This window comes from Anastrepha obliqua, chromosome 3 (genome assembly GCF_027943255.1).
Source record: "Anastrepha obliqua isolate idAnaObli1 chromosome 3, idAnaObli1_1.0, whole genome shotgun sequence".
Lineage (NCBI taxonomy): Eukaryota > Metazoa > Arthropoda > Insecta > Diptera > Tephritidae > Anastrepha > Anastrepha obliqua.
Window position 1 is genome coordinate 72,078,715 of NC_072894.1, and position 18,215 is coordinate 72,096,929.

The 18,215-nt window shown below is 36.5% G+C and overlaps 1 protein-coding gene across 1 annotated transcript in view; it reads right to left on the reverse strand.

Moving 5' to 3' along the window:
• The window catches only part of LOC129241266 (aspartate aminotransferase, cytoplasmic), a 34,732-nt gene that overhangs the window by 8,207 nt on the left and 8,310 nt on the right, over window positions 1-18,215 (reverse strand). Inside the window, exon 2 of the mRNA XM_054877511.1 lies at window positions 429-536. Within this exon, the coding sequence (XP_054733486.1) occupies window positions 429-536 (108 nt within the window). The remainder of the gene's footprint in view (window positions 1-428; window positions 537-18,215) is intronic.

Here is an 18,215-nt window from a genome sequence, read left to right on the forward strand (position 1 = left end):
CACAAGGTGTTAAATCACAAGATCTCGTTGGCCAATTGTGATCACGTCTTCGAGAGATAACACGGTCCGGAAACTGTTCCCGCAAAAGATTAATGGTTTCGCTCCTTGTGTGGCACGTAGCGCCGTCTTGTTGAAAATAAACATTGTCCAGATCAATACCATCCAATTCTGGCCATAAAAAATCGTTAATCATCTCCCGATACCGCAATCCATTCACCAATAAAAACCCTTTATTATATACATATGCACATACGAGTATCTCAGGTACATATTATACATAAATACGCATTTAAAAAAAAACTTTTTTTTTTTTAATATACTTAAAATCAAACCGCAAAAAATGGATTTGCATAAACAAGCAAATATATATACAGACATATGTAAGTATAAATATATATGGAAATGCATAAATGTCTACTGATACTTACCCAATACTGGTAAATACTCGTGATTCAATGTTTCATCGCTGGCAATTTTAATTTCAGTTTTACGCACCACAGGCAGCACCCACGGTTTGCCCTCATTCGTGCGATAAGCTAAAAGGCAAAAAAAAAAATGCCAAGAACATGCATTAATTAACTAATTGATATTGATTAAATTTATAAGTAATATTATTTATAGTTGAAAGTAAAGCTTTTTTATTTAATTGGAGTTACAAAAAAGTGGCACCTATTAAAATAAAAACTGTTGCCCGTAATGTTGATGAGGGGTTTTAATTTATTATAAATATTATAAATCGAATTAATCAAATTACGAGATGTAAAATGCATTTGCGGTGAAATACATTAATTAGCCTATTAATCAACCTAACCTCCATGATACAAACCACCACATGCGTGAAACGCGACAATGGACTGTGCGAATAGAAGAGTGGTTCAAGCAAATACTAGCAAATTCGAAGTTTAACTCTCCGCTGCACATCTGTTAATTTTCTATAAATTTATGGATATCACCTTTTAAAAACGATCATCGAACAGAACGAAAATAGGCCAGACCCGAGTGCACAACCAAAGGTTTTAAAAAAGGTGTCCAAGGGAGGGTTAAACTAACTTTGAGCTGAATAAAATTTCAGTTAAAGCTGGCTTTTCCAGCGTTCTCTTAAAAAACTAGTGAATACTTAAAATTACTGCAATAGTTTATACTTAAACTTTTGCAAGCATATGATTGAGATGCGGATGTTTTCGTGTTGCTCCTTTATTCGTAAAAAAGTGTTTTGGTGTTTGTTTTGATTTAAATTTTAATTTGCTTGCTTTTATGGACGTTCCGTCGTAGCCGAATGGGTTGTTACGTGACTACCATTCGATACCCCGGCCTCGCATCGAAACCCCGGCGCTGAATGTATTTCTGCCATGAAAAAGATCCTCATAAAAAACCAACTACTGTTCGAAGATGGCATACAACTATAGATCCCTCCATTTGCAAAAAAATATCAAAGACATACATCGGCCAAACTGCCGACAATAGATATTATTATTATATTATTTTATGAACGTTCGCTAAAGAAAAAATACTGCATTCTCCTCCAGACGACTATATCGTTTTAATATAAGGGTTTTCCAATAAGAGGTGTTATTGGAGATCTTTTCCCGTAAAAGATCAATGGTTTCGTTGCTTGTGTGGCACGTAGTACCGTCTTGTTGAAAATAAACGTTGTCCAGGTCAATACCATCCAATTCCGGTCCAATGACTCCGCCGGACCATAAACCGCACCAAACAGTCACACGTTGAGGATAGAGAGGCTTTTCAACAACAACTCTTGGATTTTCTGAGCCCCAGATCCGACAATTTGGCTTGTTGACGAAGCCACCGAGGTGGAAATAAGCCTCATCACTCAGGATGATTTTTCGATGGAATTCCGGATCATTTTCATGCAATTCAACGACCCAATCAACAAAGACACTACGTTCTTGATTATCCCAGCTTGAGTTCTTGTGTTAACTGGACTTTATAAGCCTTAAGGCCCAAATCTTTATGCGAAATACGGTATAATGACGTTTGTGGATGGCTAATTCCAAAGAACGACGAGGAACGGACAAACCTGGGTTTTTTTCAACACTTTCGGCTACAACAGCCTGTTCTTTTGAGCGACGTGCACGGGTTTTATTCTTCACATCATTAACTTCTCCCAATAGCTCGAATTTTTTCACCAATTTCTCTGTTGCGGTTCGACAAGGTGCTTCACGATGACCCAAAAATATTCGAGTTTTCGAACCGTCTCTGCAAAATGTTCACCATTTTTATAGTGAATTTTAATAATTTCAATACGTTGTTTAAGCGTGTATCGTTCCATTTTTATTAATGGCGTAGTTGCTACTTGTCAAATATCAAAAAATGACAGCTCCAAAAGCGACACTACCAAAATAACGGGCTATTAAAAATAACACCTGTTATTGGAAAACCCTTTAGTATCAAAAATTTAGATTATTTCAGGTTTCACTATTTTTATTCAAAATACGCCTCTTAATCTTATTTTTGTTAAAAATACATCTGTAACTGTTGAGAACGTCGAGATATCGATGTTGAGTGTTGTTCAGCAACACTTTGCACTGCAGCAGCAATGGTAGTATTGACTGCTCATTTCGTTTGGGAAGAGTAGGTATATTTTCATATACCAAATTATAATATGCGTAGCTCTTTACCTTTCTATGGTGCTAAATATAAAACGGAGTATTCGCGTAATGCTCCTCTTGTTCGAGCTTTAAGTGAATTTAATTCGATCTCGGGTTCTATCCAACTAGATTTTTCTTCTGCATATTTAATTGCTCTATGTTCTATTTTGTAGGTATTTAAATCAGATCTGATAGTTATTCTCCTTATCGTAGTAACTAGTATGTAAGAAGCCAGAGTTCATAGACTAACATATGTATGTCCACTAAGCATTGAGACTAACTTCAGACATATATTTGAGTGCATAAAGAAACACACAGATGTAGCTTCATGGACTTGTCATCCCCAAGTGTGCTTCTACTGAACCGTCAAACTCATGTTACGCGAAAGTTTCCATTCAAAATGCCGTACAAGCTGGATTTACGTAAATCTGTCGCCAATCTGTTTGGACGAATCAGTACCTACAAGTGATATTGTAAAGGTGTTTGGAGATAAACCAATCTCCCGTGCGACTATTTTTCGTGTTTTGAAAGATTGCCGGAATGGAAAATAACCGGAACATAAGGTTATACCGGGTCGCCCACCAAGAGTAAGTGCCACAACAACGAAAAAACTGCCGTCAAGTGCCAAAAACAAGGTTGGTCAATCAACACGCAAATTAGCACGAAAATTTGGCATTTCAAAGTCTGGCGCTCACAAGATTTTGAAGAAAAACAATGTAATTTATCGTAAACGTAAACGAGCACCAAAATATACAGCGAAACAACTCGAAAAAATACCAATTTGCTGCCGCGCACTACGTCGTAAACACTTTGCGAATGAAAAATTCATAATTTTGGATAATGAATCGTACTTCACATTTTCTCATCATGAATTGAGTGGCAACGACGGTTTTTACACTGACAACATCGAAACAACACCGCACGAGGTTAAATATGCCACCAAATCAAAATTTCAGCTGAAGGTGCTAGTGTGGGTGACCATTTCTTCGAACGGTCTTTCAGAACCATTGATTCGCAAAAGCAAAGACAAAGCGATCAATCCTGACGTTTATATCGATCAATGCTTGGCAAAACTGAAGAAATTCATCGATAAATATCACAATAGCCACGTAATCATATTTTGGCCAGATGTTGCAAGCAGCCATTATGCAAAAAAAAAAATTGGATTGGTTAACTGAGCAAAAAATACCATTTGTGCCAAAAAAGAGCAATCCTTCAAACGTGCCACAGGCACGTCCAATAGAAAATTTCTGGGCAGTTCTCAAGTGGATGGTGTACGAAAAGGGCTGGGAAGTATGAAACGAGCAAAAGTTGATCAATCGAATTAAGCGAAAGTTGAAAGAAATCGATATAAGCACCTTCCAAAACTTAAATCGGAACATTCGCTCTACTCTACTAAAAATCGAAGACAATGGGCCATTGAGTGTAATTCCAATGTATTTTTGATATGTAACCAACCGACTGAAGTACCAAATAAAAAAAATTTTTAATTTGTTGTTTGTTGTCAATTGTTTGTTTTTAAATGGCGTATGCCAGAAGTTAGTCTCAATGTTTAGTGGACATATGTTAAATAAATAAATATTCTCAACAGAATCTTAAATTTTTGGTTTATCTGGCTTTTTTTATTCTTGACAGAACCAGTATTTGAAATTTGTTCACCAACCTTTGAATTGTCTTCTCATTCGAACGATTATTTCATCCAAAAAAATTACAAATTCCGCGATATGTTACTCCTTAAGATCGACTATTTTCATAATAAGTTTCAATAATTTTAACGCGTTGCTCTGTAGTATAAAATTATACATCTGTCTACTTGACAAATGTCAAAGATGACAAAAGAAGGCACCGTCTGGGAGTTATTCACTACTGACATTTAGTCGTCACTTTTAAAAGACCCTTTATTTTTTCACATAACTAATTCATATAACAGTATAATGAAATCGATATAAATATAAGCAGGCTAATATTCCAAACAACTGAGGGATTATGATAAGAGTCGATTAAGCCATGCCTGTCTGAACGCCCGTCAATAAAACTTGGTGCACATATTACCCTTTCTCCAAGATAAGTTGGTATTGAAAATGGGCGAAATAGCTCAATAACCACGCCCACTTCCCATATAACGGTAGTTTTCAAAACAAACGTGATATTTCTGTCATAAGCGAAGCAAAACTGCTAAAACTTTACAACAATAATGAGCCCAAGAAAAGAATTTCGAAGCAAGTAGACACGATAGCACGCCCACTTTTGGGTAAATGCATGTATCTCGATAAGTACTTAATAAAACTAGCCCAAAGCACGCATTACTCCCCACCTTATTTAGATCGAAATAATTATTATTTGTGATCGGATAAAAACTACGCCCACTTTTAATGAGTTAAGACTAAATTTTCGTTCGTTCGTCTGATTTTACAAGCTATAACTCTTATTGCCTATGAGTTTTAAAATCCAAAAATTAAAGCCAGACAAATTTAATTTTACCAAAATGTGTGTGGATATATAAAGTTCGGTCCGGACCGAAATTAGGACTTCCTTACTTGTTTGTAACTGAATATACACAATTAATCCACCCTATAATGTCAGCTGCCACACGCCAGAATATCACCCAGGTATTTAGGTGACGTATCCCATATATACCCCGTTACGAAATTATAAACACATTACTCTTTTTTTAATTAAAATATTGTACATACTAAAACAAAAACCATTTAACGCAAAGTTTAACACTTTGTACAAAATTTTCGAAAATCTCATCAAAATTTCTACTTTCAGCCAGATTTTTTGGAATATTTCTAAGTGATTTTTTACAATTTCATGTTGCTGAGGTGTCAGAACTTTTCTTCCATAGAAAGGAAGAAAAAGTCTAGCACTGTCAATAAGAAAAATTGCTAAAACTCAAAAGTATTTTGTAGTTACTTGAAACTTTCGTATACTTTTTTAGCTGATAAAAGCTGTGGTATATTTTTAGCGAATTTCTTTAATGAAGAATATGCGTTAATGTATAATGAGAAGATGACAAAATTTGATTTGTGGCATCGACGATATGACCATTTAAATGTGCGTGATTTTCGTACGTTCTCAAGTAAAGAAATGGTTGGGGGCTTAGACATTAGAATGCCCAAAGATTTTTCTTTAGTTGAATATACTCTATGATCAAAAAGTACCGGGAAGGTGATATTGACTGTTTTCTTCCAAGACTGTTTTCTTCTTCTTGACTTCTGTTGCTAAGGCGTAGTACACCATGAATACCTTCCATCGGGCAAGACAGTTAATAAATAATAATTTATTTATCCGTTTTGAAGCGTTTGAGAGATGCTGTACGTCGCAAACGGCCGGAAATGTGGGCACACAATTCCTAGATTTTGCATGATGATAACGAGCCATCGCACCGAACCCAAATTGTGTTGGATTATATCACCAAACACCAAGTAAATACCATCATGCAAGCACCGTATACACCTCATATGGCCCGTGCGACTTCTTTTTGTTACCCAAATTGAAGTTACCACTCGGAAGGAGATTTCAGTCGATAGAGGAGATCAAAGAAAATGTGTCGAAGGAGCTGAAGGCCATCCCTTCGTCGGCCTAACAGAGGTGTGGAGGAGGTGACGTCTGGGTTAAACGTTGGCACATGTGTGTTGCTTCAGACGGGTCATATTTTAAAGGAGATAAAATAAACTTGCCTGAAATTTAACTCTATTTTGTTTCATTTAAATATTCCCAGTACTTTCTGATCATAGGGTATGTCAATGTGCGAGGAAAGATAATCTTCTATCGTCAACTATTGCAAGTGCTTGGTTTAAGGGAGTACTGCAGCAAAGCAACAGTCATTAACTGCGATAATCACGGAGCAGAATTTCTCGCACTTAATCCCATCTCAAAGAAAAGAAGCAAAACATACTGATATTAAATATAATTATTTAAGAGAGAAATATGGATGGAAAGAGACAAAATTTGAGCGTGTTACTTCGCCCGAAAATGAGGCCGACTTCTTGACAAAATCTTTACCGAAATTTAAGCATATGAATTGTTGTAAGTATTCCTATTGTATATTGTCATTTAAAATATTCTCTCTATTCCTTCGATTAAATTTGCTTAAATGAGACGATCGCGTGCTCATTTGACACTCTATTTCGCAAATAATAAAGTGAAAAGTGTTCATGTAATTTTAAAACATTTTGTACAAAGTTTGAAACTTTGCGTTCCACAGTTTTTGTTGTAGTATGAACTATCAGGTCAGTCCATAAGTTCGAGTGTATTTTACCCATAATTTCACTTTTGTACGATTTTTGCATACAAAAAATTATTCGCGGAATATAACGGAACTATTTATATTTTCTTTGATATATTGTGCATTCAACAAGTGATTTGAATGGCGGATAGAAGCACGTGTTGTTAAAAAATAAAATGGGATCTCCGAACGCGTATAAGAGGCACATTTTGTATTTTTTTATAAAAGTGGTAAAAATGCAACAACTGATGCTGCAGAAATAAACACTGTTCACGGAGAGGAGACCGTTAGTTAAGGACTGCGCAAAAGTGGTTTTCAGAATTCCAAAGTGGTAACTGCGACGTGGAGGATGTCCCGCACGCTAGTCGTCCTGAAGTCTTTAACTCCGATGCCTTGCTCGAACTCGTGGAAGCTGAGCCAAATTTGACAGTCGATATGATAGCTCAGAGGTAAAATTCATCGCACGGAACAGTTCACAGGCACCTGGTTCAGTTGGGAAAGGCCTTTGAGAAAATGGGTTCCGCATAGACTTTCTGTCGCCAACCTTCAGCAGAGAGTGAATGTGTGTTTTCAGCTGGTGCAACGGCTTGAAAATGAAAGTTTTTTTAACCGTATCGTTACTGGTGATGAAAAATGGGTCCTTTACAATAATCCTGTTCGCAAACGCCAATGGTTAGATAAAGATGAAACACCAGCACCGACCACTAGAGATGGCCTTCACCCCAAGAAGATTCTCCTGTCTATTTGGTGGGATATGGCCGGTATTGTTTATTATGAACTTATGGAACAAACCAGACGATAACTGCTGATTGTTATTCCCATCAGCTATCAAACCTGAATGAGGCACTTAACAAAAATCGACCGTCTTTAGTGAATAGACACACACTTTTGCTTCGCCACGACAACGAAAGGCTTCATACCGCAAGGCAAACATTAGGCAAGCTGAACGAGCTCGGATGGGAGCTAATGCCGCATCCACCATACTCTCCGGATATTGCTCCTTGTAATTATCACCTTTTCCGTGGACTTCAATCCCTTATGAGTAACAAGAACTACTCCTCAAAAGAAGCTATAAAAAGAGATATCAAAGCGTATTTTGGCTCCAAGAACAAAGAATTTTTTGAGCAGGGAATTAAAAATTTGCCTAAACGTTGGGAAGACATTGTAAATAATGAAGGAAAATATATTATTGATTAATAAATACTTTAAACATATTTTTTATTAATTTTAAAACCACCTTTAAAAAACGCACGAACTTATGGACTGGCCTGATATATTTTTTCTAATTAGTAGTGTGTTTATAATTTTGCAATGGGATGTACACACATACATATATGGGAAAAAATCGCAGGAGTACACACATAGTTATTAACATCTGTTTGTGCGGATGAATGTAAGCAAAGTTATTAACGGCTTAAAACGTGAATACAAAATGCACTTGTTTCATCATCCACATTTCTTTTCAGTGCTATTAGCCGCGATAACAGGTGACCGACATTAATGAGCTAGATTGTGAAAATCGGAGGTTCACATTTCACACCTTGATTATATACATAAAATACGTGTCTGCATACGTGCATGCCTTTAGAAAAACGCATACATACTATAAGTACAGGGTGGCTCAAAATTAATCATGCTAAAAGGGTTTCCCAATAACAGGTGTTACAGGTGAATGGGATTACGCTGTCGACAGATGATTAACGATTTTTTATGGCCGAAATTGGATGGTATTGATCTGGATAAAGTTTATTTCCAACGAGACGGCGCTACGTGCCAAACAAGCAACGAAAGCATTGATCTTTTACGGGAAAAGTTTTCGGACCGTGTTATCTCTCGAGGAGGTGATCACAATTGGCCACCGAGATCTTGTGATTTAACACCTTGTGACTTTTTTCTTTGGGGCCACATGAAAGAGAAGGTCTACGCCAACAGCCCAGGGTCGATTCAAGACCACAAAGATGGTATTCGTGAGGCTATCGAGGACAAAAAATAGCATTTTTCTTTGAATATCAAAATAACCTATTAAAAAACCGTTTATTTGAAGATTAATAATTTTTAGAAATGGCGTCATACATCAGTCAAATTTCACACTTGTGAACTATAGAGCTACAGTTTGCAAATAAACGAGCAATGGAGCACGTAAAGGTCAAAGCAAAGATTTATCATTCATTATAGGGAAAACGTTAAATCTAAATTTACGAGTACTGCACCTATTGCTCGTGCACTTTGAGACTATAATTCATTATCTAGTACCAGTCTGTTTGATTTTGCTTTATCCAGACCTAATTTTGTAAACAAATTAAATTTAGTTACTTAATATTGTATTTATATTGATTGTTAATATTATAATTGCCAAATTTGGCTTCCTTTTTTTGCAGTAATTCGTACTGTAGATTATTAAAATATAATAATTAAATACTACTATGGGCAAAAAGTAAGGTGAATTTATTTGTCAAACTTCGCGGGATTAAAATTTCCCTCTAGTTATAATATTTTTTTCATGAGTTGGCAGCACTGTTAATAATATCTGGGCCAACTTTCATGTGAATGTCATTATCAGTAATATATTTACGCTTGTGTTTACCAAACGACCAAGAGTGCATTTTTCGATTTTTACAATGTCTGATTTGATTGAGCAGAGAAGTGCCATCAAATTTTGCGGAATGAAATTTCGGCTGCGGAAACGTTTAGCATGTTGCAGAAGGCATTTGGTGATTCGACCATGTCGCAGAAAAATGTTTATAAGTGGTACAAAGACTTCAAAGAGGGTCGAGAACGTGTTGATGACTTGGAGCGCTCCGGACGACCATCGACGTCAACAGATGACCAACACGTCAATAAAGTGAAGGAGTTAGTGCTCAAAAATCGTCGGTTGACTGTTAAAGACCTTACTGATATGATCGGAATATCAGAAGGATCTGTGAAAACCATTTTGGAAGACCATTTGGGCCTACGTTTGGTACCGAAAACTCTCAATTTCTTAAAAAAAAGTCGTCGCGTTGATGTGTGTGAAATAATGCTTTCAGACTATCAGGACAAGCTCAAATGCATCATTACGGGAGGTGAGACTTGAATTTATGCTTACGACCCTGAAACAACCGACCAATCAAGCGAATATCGTGCTAAAGGCGAGGCCAGACCGAAAAGAGCACGTCAAAGTCGTTCAAAAATAAAGGATTTTCGTGGTATGGTGCACTATGAATTCCTTCCACCTGGCCAAACTGTTAATAAGGAATATTATTTGAGCGTTGTGCGTCGTTTACGTGAAGCAATTCGTCTAAAAAGACCAGAATTATGGGCCAACAACTCTTGGTTTTTGCATCACGATAATGCACCGTCTCACACTGCACTCGTTCTTCGTGACCATTTCGCCAAAAATTCCACGCATATCGTTCCGCAACCACCGTATTCGCCTGATTTGGCTCCGTCTGACTTCTGGCTTTTCCCAAAACTCAAGAGACCACTCCGGGGAACGCGTTTCGAGTCGATTGAGGAGATAAAAGCTGAATCGAAGAAGGTGCTGATGGCTATACCGGAAATGGACTATTTGGCATGTTTCGGGGATTGGAAAAATCGTTGGCATAAGTGTATTTCATCGAGAGGGGATTATTTTGAAGGGGATGAAATTGATTTACAAGAATAAATAAAGATTTTTCATTTTACAACCAAATTCACCTTACTTTTTGCCCACAGTAGTAAGTAAAACCATTCTTTATAATATATATAGTAAAACTTATTCCAAAACAATATTAATTGTGCGCCACCTTGCATCGTGTTTTTTAAAAACTTGAATAATAATACAACACAGAAATATTTTTATACGAGAAACAGCAGAAAATTGGCCGTTTGGAAGTGCAGATCTGAGTCCATTGGACTACAGTTTCTGGTCAGAACTGCAGAACATGGCCTCTCGAAAACCTCAGAGGAATTTGGAGAGTCTCGAAGAATCTTATGTTCGAGCAGCGACGTCAATATCCATCCTTGTTCAAAAATGCCTACGTTCGTCCCGAAAAAACAGCATTTGCGCGAAGTCATGCTTCATTATTACCTTTTAAAGAAAAGTGCAGCTGAAACGTGTCGTATATTAATCAATATTTACGGTAATCACGTTCCATCAAATACAACTTGTAAAGAGTGGCTTCGACGCTCCCAAAGTGGCAATTTCGAAATGAATGATAAAGATCGCGAAAGGGCATCGAAAAAATTCGAAGATACTCAACTAAAACAATTATTGAATGAAGACGCATGTCAACCCTTGATGATATAGTTGGGTGTTGACAGATCAACCGTCGGTAAACGTTTGCATGCAATGGGAATGGTCCAGAAAGCAGGTAACTAGGTGTCACATCAATTGAAGGAGACAGTCGGTTCTTCGTAACCGGAACAACCCGGATTTATATCCGGCCAAAGAGTGTAATTTCAATAGCATATGTGTGGAGAATTTTTATGCTGCTACAACAACAACCACAGCGACATCGAGGGCCGTTTTGTGACGAGTGAGATGCTTCTTGAACGGCGAAAAAAGAAAAGGTTTTCTTTCTGCATCGCATCGTCACTAAGCGTCGAAAATGTTGGAGCCTGCCGGGAGAACCAGGTCCATCGACAGCGAAAAAAAATATTCATGCTTCACAGGTTCTATTGTGTATCTGGTGAGATCAGAAGAGTGTAATCTATTATGAACTCCTTAAACCATCTGAAACCATCACTGGCGATCGTTAACGACTGCACCTATTGCGTTTAAATCGAGCTCGCAAAGAAAAGCGACCGGAATGGCACAGTAGACACGACAAACTGAGTTTGCTGCATGACAACGCCAGGTCACACGTTGCTAAATCGGTCCACAAGTATTTAGAGGGACTGTATTGTGAAATCTTGCCCCACCCGCTGTATTCCCCAGACATTGGATTACCTTCTGTTCCGATCAATGAAGTCAGCCCTTATTGGAGAGCAGTTCACTTCTTACGAGAGCATCGCAAACTATCTCAATGAATGGATCAAGTTAAAAAAACTCGAGCTTTTCGTCAGAGGAATCCGTATGCTGCCTGAAGGATGGAGTAAAGTTGTAGCTCCCAACGGAACATACTTCACATAATATCATTGTTTAAATTATTCGTGATTTTGGCGAAGAAAGAACGGAAACTTATTCCCATACCCAATAACATACCGCATTAGAAGCTTTAGATACGCAGTTTTATAGCCCATTAATAAATATGTATGTGGGTATAAATATAGATTTGCAACGTAAGAAATATTTTGCGTTATAGTTATCAGACAATGTAAAAGTCAACGTAGGGAATTTTCTCTTATCGGCAACGGAAAAAATCACCATCTCATATAATAACTGTAATGAAACATTTTTTTCATTACATTTCAAAATTCGAATAAAGTTTTCAATTTGTAAATTCGAGATAACAGTCCCTGCAATTAATGCATTCTCCTCAACTCTGCACAAGGTTTCAGTGACGTCATCCCCCACACTTGCCATACTCGTAGTTGCAGCTAAAATGTCATCGCGCTTATCAGAATGATACCACAAAATACAAATGTACGTATAATTCATTACTGTCAATTAATCGTTAAGCTATAGTACGTGCAAAGATGTCTCTATCTCTCTATCAGTAATGCTTTTTTTTATATTTACTATACGCATCAATTTTAACAATGCACATAAATATATATTCACAAACACTCATTCACGTATATGTATGTATGCATGAGTTACGTTAATATTGTACACAATCCCAGCAATTTGTGGGCAAGGTCAACTTTGTTTGGATGACTTGGCTTCTTCATTAATTTGCGTGATCGGAAGTACACTAAAGCTCACGTAATTAAGTCACTTTACCTTTTCACATTAATCGAAATGTTGTCATGCTAAATTTTTTAATTAGTTACAAATAAAAAACAGTTCATTCTATACCAAAACCTTTCAAAATCAAAGTTCCAGACTTTGTACAATACAAAATTTACAAAGCGACTTCCGAATATGTGCTTTAATATGAAGGAAAATTCTGAACATTGTGTGCAAAAACAATTGACAAAAATCAACGCGATTTTCGCGCGATTTCAAACTTTCATTTTATAATTGGCGCTTACACCCTTCTTGGGTGTTTGGCCGAGCTATTCCTTTTAATTGTGGCGTGCGTCTTGATGTTGTTTCACTTATGGAGCGCCCTGCAGTTTCAAGCCTACTCCGAACGGCAGATATTTATTATGAAGAGCTTTTTTATGGCAGAAATACACTCCGAGGTTTGCCATTGCCTGCTGAGAGGGAAATAAAAATAATTCTAAATATAATATTTCGATTAAAAAGTTCAAAATTTTGCGCTCAACATTTTGGCATTTCTTAAATTTTTGAGAATTTTTTACATACATATTTTAAATTTTCGAAGTATACGATTTTTATTATACAATCGATTATCTATATATATAAAAAGAAGTTACATTTCCTTGGTAATCTTATAACTCAAGAACTGCACAACCGATTGACACAAAAATTTTCGAGTTCTTTTCTATCTTTGAGGAGGTAGTTTGTGTGAAGTTTGATTGAAATCTGTGCAGCCGTTCCTGAGTTATGACATTTTATGTGAGTAATGGTTTCCTCTCATACGAAATGCCTGTATGGGAAAAACAAAAACAAAAACACAGCCGCTTATGAGCGTTTCTGTTGTACTGTTGTCGTTGTAAGTGTAGTATGTTAATATTAATTTGCTGTCGTTGGAATTCAGTTGACAGTTAATTCTCTTATGTGCTCTGAGTTCTTTTATATCGTGCTCTCATTGCGAACAGACATACTTTTGGTGAGTGTTAACCATGTGTTTGTTTTAACTACGTACACACATTCAACTTTGAATTAAATTTATTTTTATATATTTTCGTTCAAAATGACTTGAAATAATTTTCAATGCTTTACTTTTACATTCAATTAGTAATATACTGTACTGAAAGAATGCCACATGCAAGACGAGCAAACATTGGCAGACGTTCACGTCAATCAAATGCTACAGCGTTAAATCGAAGATCACAAAGTGAAGAAGATCGTGTTCGACGAAATGAAGTGGAAACACAACGACACAGATGGAGAAATCAGTCGGTTAATAGTGAAGCACCAAGAAACCGTCGTGGGCGTACGTCCGTTTATGATATACGTCAAATGGAACGCACGGCTTTCAATTACGATGCCACCATTGATTACAGCATGCATGCCTACATTGGCCAAATGAATATAGAATGTATACATTGCAAAGTAATTAAATTCAGAAACGAAACGCCTGGTATGTGCTGTGCTGGTGGGAAAGTCGAATTGCCGGTGCTAGAACTTCCGCCAGAACCTTTGCATTCATTGCTTTTTGGCAATTCACCAACGTGTAAGCATTTCTTAAACATTAAACATTAAAAAATACAATTCATGCTTTCAAATGACATCTTTTGGAGCTACAAATATTATAATAGACGGATTTATGCCGACGTTTAAGGTTATTACTTCGTTTGGAATAAACAATATCATATTTAATTTATGTGCCGTCCCTGTGTCCGATGTTTTTAAAAATTCAGATCCGTTATCTACATATATTTCTCGAACTTTACAGATTCAAGGTCAAATATTCCATAGAGCTGGGTCTTTGCTTCCATTCCCAGATGGTGACCATCAATTTTTGCAAATATATTTTATTGGTGATGAGAATCGTGAATTAGATCAGCGCTGTGCAATTTCGACGAATACGAGAAGATCAATCGTGAATGAATTGCAAAGAATGTTCCATCAACACAATGAATTGGTGAAATTGTTCAAAGTGGCACTCGATCTGATGCCTACCGATGGCCACAAAATCATAATAAAAGCCGATAAAACACCAATTGGGGAGCATGCCAGACGATTCGATATAAAAAAAACATTTTATGTATGGTGGTGCGAAGCCCACTGGGTAATGCTAGTATTTTTATAATATTACAAATATAGCGAATATTGTAAAAAAATAAAGTAACTTAATTATGTGGCCGCAAGTGTATCTCCCTATATATAATAGTACATATTTCTATGTATAGGCAAAGCTTGTCAACAAAGCAAATAGAAACAGCTGAGCGCTCATCATTCAACTTTAAAATACAAATATTTACCCACGACTAAAGAATAGAAAAAACAAATAATGAAATTGCAATACATTTATATAAACCTACACACATATGTACACATGTATGTGTATGAATGAAAATATAATATACATATAGGGTGGGCCATGTAAAATTTGCTTTTTGAATCGGCTATAAAAGAAAAACTAGTCATTTTTTCAAACTTTTTTTTTTATTTTGAAGATTGAACATTGTCATTTATGAATGAAAAATAATATCGTTCAAATGACTGCCACGACTGGCTTTACAGTAGGCCATTCGATCAACCCAATTTTTAAGCACATTTTCTATTGTTTGGGCTCCAATTTCATGAATGGCAACTTCGATTTCGTGTTTTAAAGCATCAATCGTCTTTGGATGGTTCGCATATCATTTGTCCTTAACGGCTACCCAAAAAAAATAGTCCAACGAGCTTAAATCACAGCTCCGAGGCGGCCAATTGATATCGGAATTTCGGCTGATTATTCGGTTTTCAAAAACAGTAGCCAAAAGTTCGAGTGTAACTTTGGCAGTGTGACAAGTTGCACCATCATGTTGAAACCAAATGTCGTCCATGTCGTCCTCTTCAATTTTTGGAAACAACTCGTTGGGCATGTCACGGTAACGCTCGCCATTTACTGTAACCGCGGCTCCTCGCTCATTTTCGAAAAAAAATGGCCCGATGATGCCGCCAGACCAAAAACCGCACCAAACAGTGAGTCGTTGTGGATGCATTTGCTTCTCTACAGTAACGTGTGGATTTTCTGAGCCCCAAATCCGACAAGTTTGCTTATTGACATAGCCACCGATGTGAAAATCAGAAAAGAAGAAGAAGACTCACCACTTTGGAAATAGGTTTTCAATATTTCCTAATTTTGTTCAAGCGTATAGCGTCCCATTTCGTAAATGTCAAACCTTTAAGTAAATTATGAACACATTTGACATGTCATTTGTGTTACCATTCTCAAAAAAATAATTAGGTGGTTCAAAAAGCAAACGCTATATGGCCCCCCCTGTATTTGTTCGTACGGTACTATTACGAAATGAAAATAAAACAAATTAATAATTCGAATGTGATTTAAAGACTTAAATACATAGATTCTAATTGACGTCACAGCCAGCGCTACCAAGAAAATCAAAAGCAAACAAATGGGAACGCTGCTGCTATCGGCTGTGCCAAAGGCTACGCCGTAAACAGTTATCACTGAATTGCACATTATTGTTAGATGAAGTAATATAAAAAGTTGTGAATGTGTTTCGCTATATGGCTTTAGTAAGCGATATTCGCAACTCATACCATATGGTGATTTATATAAATTATTTAGCAATTTGGTGTTAGGAGAAGCCAATTTTTAAGATGTGCAATTAGATGAGAAAACAATCACAAATATTCTCCGCATGTTGAATTCTCGTGAATTTATTATATTTTTTCCCAGTAAAAATTTCTCCACTTCTAAACTCCCGGGGAGCAGATTCCCACCAAAACAGTGGGAATAGAGTATTCGAAACAGCACAATTATGCATTTTGAAAATTTTAGGAGGTTTGAATTATTTGAAAATTTTAATTATTTAAAATAAAGTTCAAAAAATTGAAAAATGTAAAATAAATTTTATACAATAAATACATAATGTAGCTTTCCAAGTCGTAGCAGATGAAGAAACTGCTGAGTTGAATCGGCAGCCACAGGCACAAAAAGCTTTAAAAAGGCATATTTGCTATAAAGCGGGCATACTTCAACTGCAGTAGGCCTTGTGGGTATTAAAAATATATTTTATTAAAGTTTTCTTATTTTTCCATCTTTAGAAGGAATTAGAATGCATATGCAGCAGCTATGTTTGAGGTGCTTGAAACGAATATGCGGCAAAATAAAACCAATTTGCCATTTCGCCTATTGCAAAACTTCCTACAGTTTTGCGCTTGTTTTTCTGAAGTTCAATATCAAACGAGCATCGAAAAAGATACCAAAGTTCTTTGGCCCAATGCAATCTCAGTAAAATTTTAGATCAGGTGGTTGAAAAACTCATTTATATCCAAAGTGGATGAATGTAAATAGGTAAAGTAGAAGAAAAGAGAAATGTGTGACGCGTTTGACCACACCCAATATTTCCTAGCGGCCCAAGGTATTCGAAACAAAGTAGAAATCATTCTATAAGATCAGTGAGCAAAGTGGTAACTCAATTCACTAGAAATTCAAGTGATTTTCAATAAAAATTAAGAAAAAATACTAAAATTATTATTTTTTTATTATAACACTTTTCGTAAAAATAAAACTCTTTACTATATATTATTGCTAAAAGAGTTTAGTACAATTTTTCGTTGCTTAAATCCTTACTAACCAACCTCCCGGTGCCATTATAAATCTTTTTTCGATTCCGGGTTTTCCTTGCAACATTTTTGCAAGTAACTCTAGTTGGCAGTAACTGTTGTTAGTAGTTTTTGACCTAAAAACAAAAGTTTAACCCAATTTTCTATTAAAAAGTTTAAGTTCTTAAATTGTTGTGTACTGCTCCCTAATACTTTCCCAAAACACAATTTTCCCTTTTAGAAGTTATTCTATGATAGGAGGAAGAGGAAAAGAGAAAAGGTCCATGCACATTTTTATTCATGAGGAAAGCGATATTCATGAAAACCGAAAAAAAGAAAATAAGTAACAACAAATGGTAAGCAAAATTTATGGTAAATAAATTAAAATCTTTTTTTTTTTAATATGGACCAAAACAAATATGTAAGAGACTGGGCTGTAATGAGGGTAGTCAAGTGGCCCCTCTTGATTTGTGACCAGAGCAAGTGGAGCAACTTCGTGCGCAATTTTACCCACGTCTCATCACCTATTATGATGCGCTGGATAAACGTTGGGTCCAAATTCACTTGCTCAAGCATGCCTTCATCCACCTTCTTGCGATGCATTTTTTGAAAGAAATTCAACTCTCTTGGAACGAGTCGAGCAGCCACGCTTCTCATGCCCAACTGATGGTGTACAATGTTGCGAATTGATTCGTGAGACACGCTCAGTTCACGAGCTACCTCCGTCGAACTTAAATGATGGTTTTTCAGCACCATTTCCTTGACTTTGTCGACGTTTCCATCCGTTGAAGACGTTGATGGTCGACCAGGGTCAAATCTTCCACGACTTTTCGGCCCTCTGCAAAAGCCTTATAAAACTCGTAGACCCCAGTTTTTGATAAAGCACACTCGCCGCGGACTTTCTGCATTATTTTGAAGAATTCGGCATACGAAATCCCGTTCAAAACACACAATTTAAGAC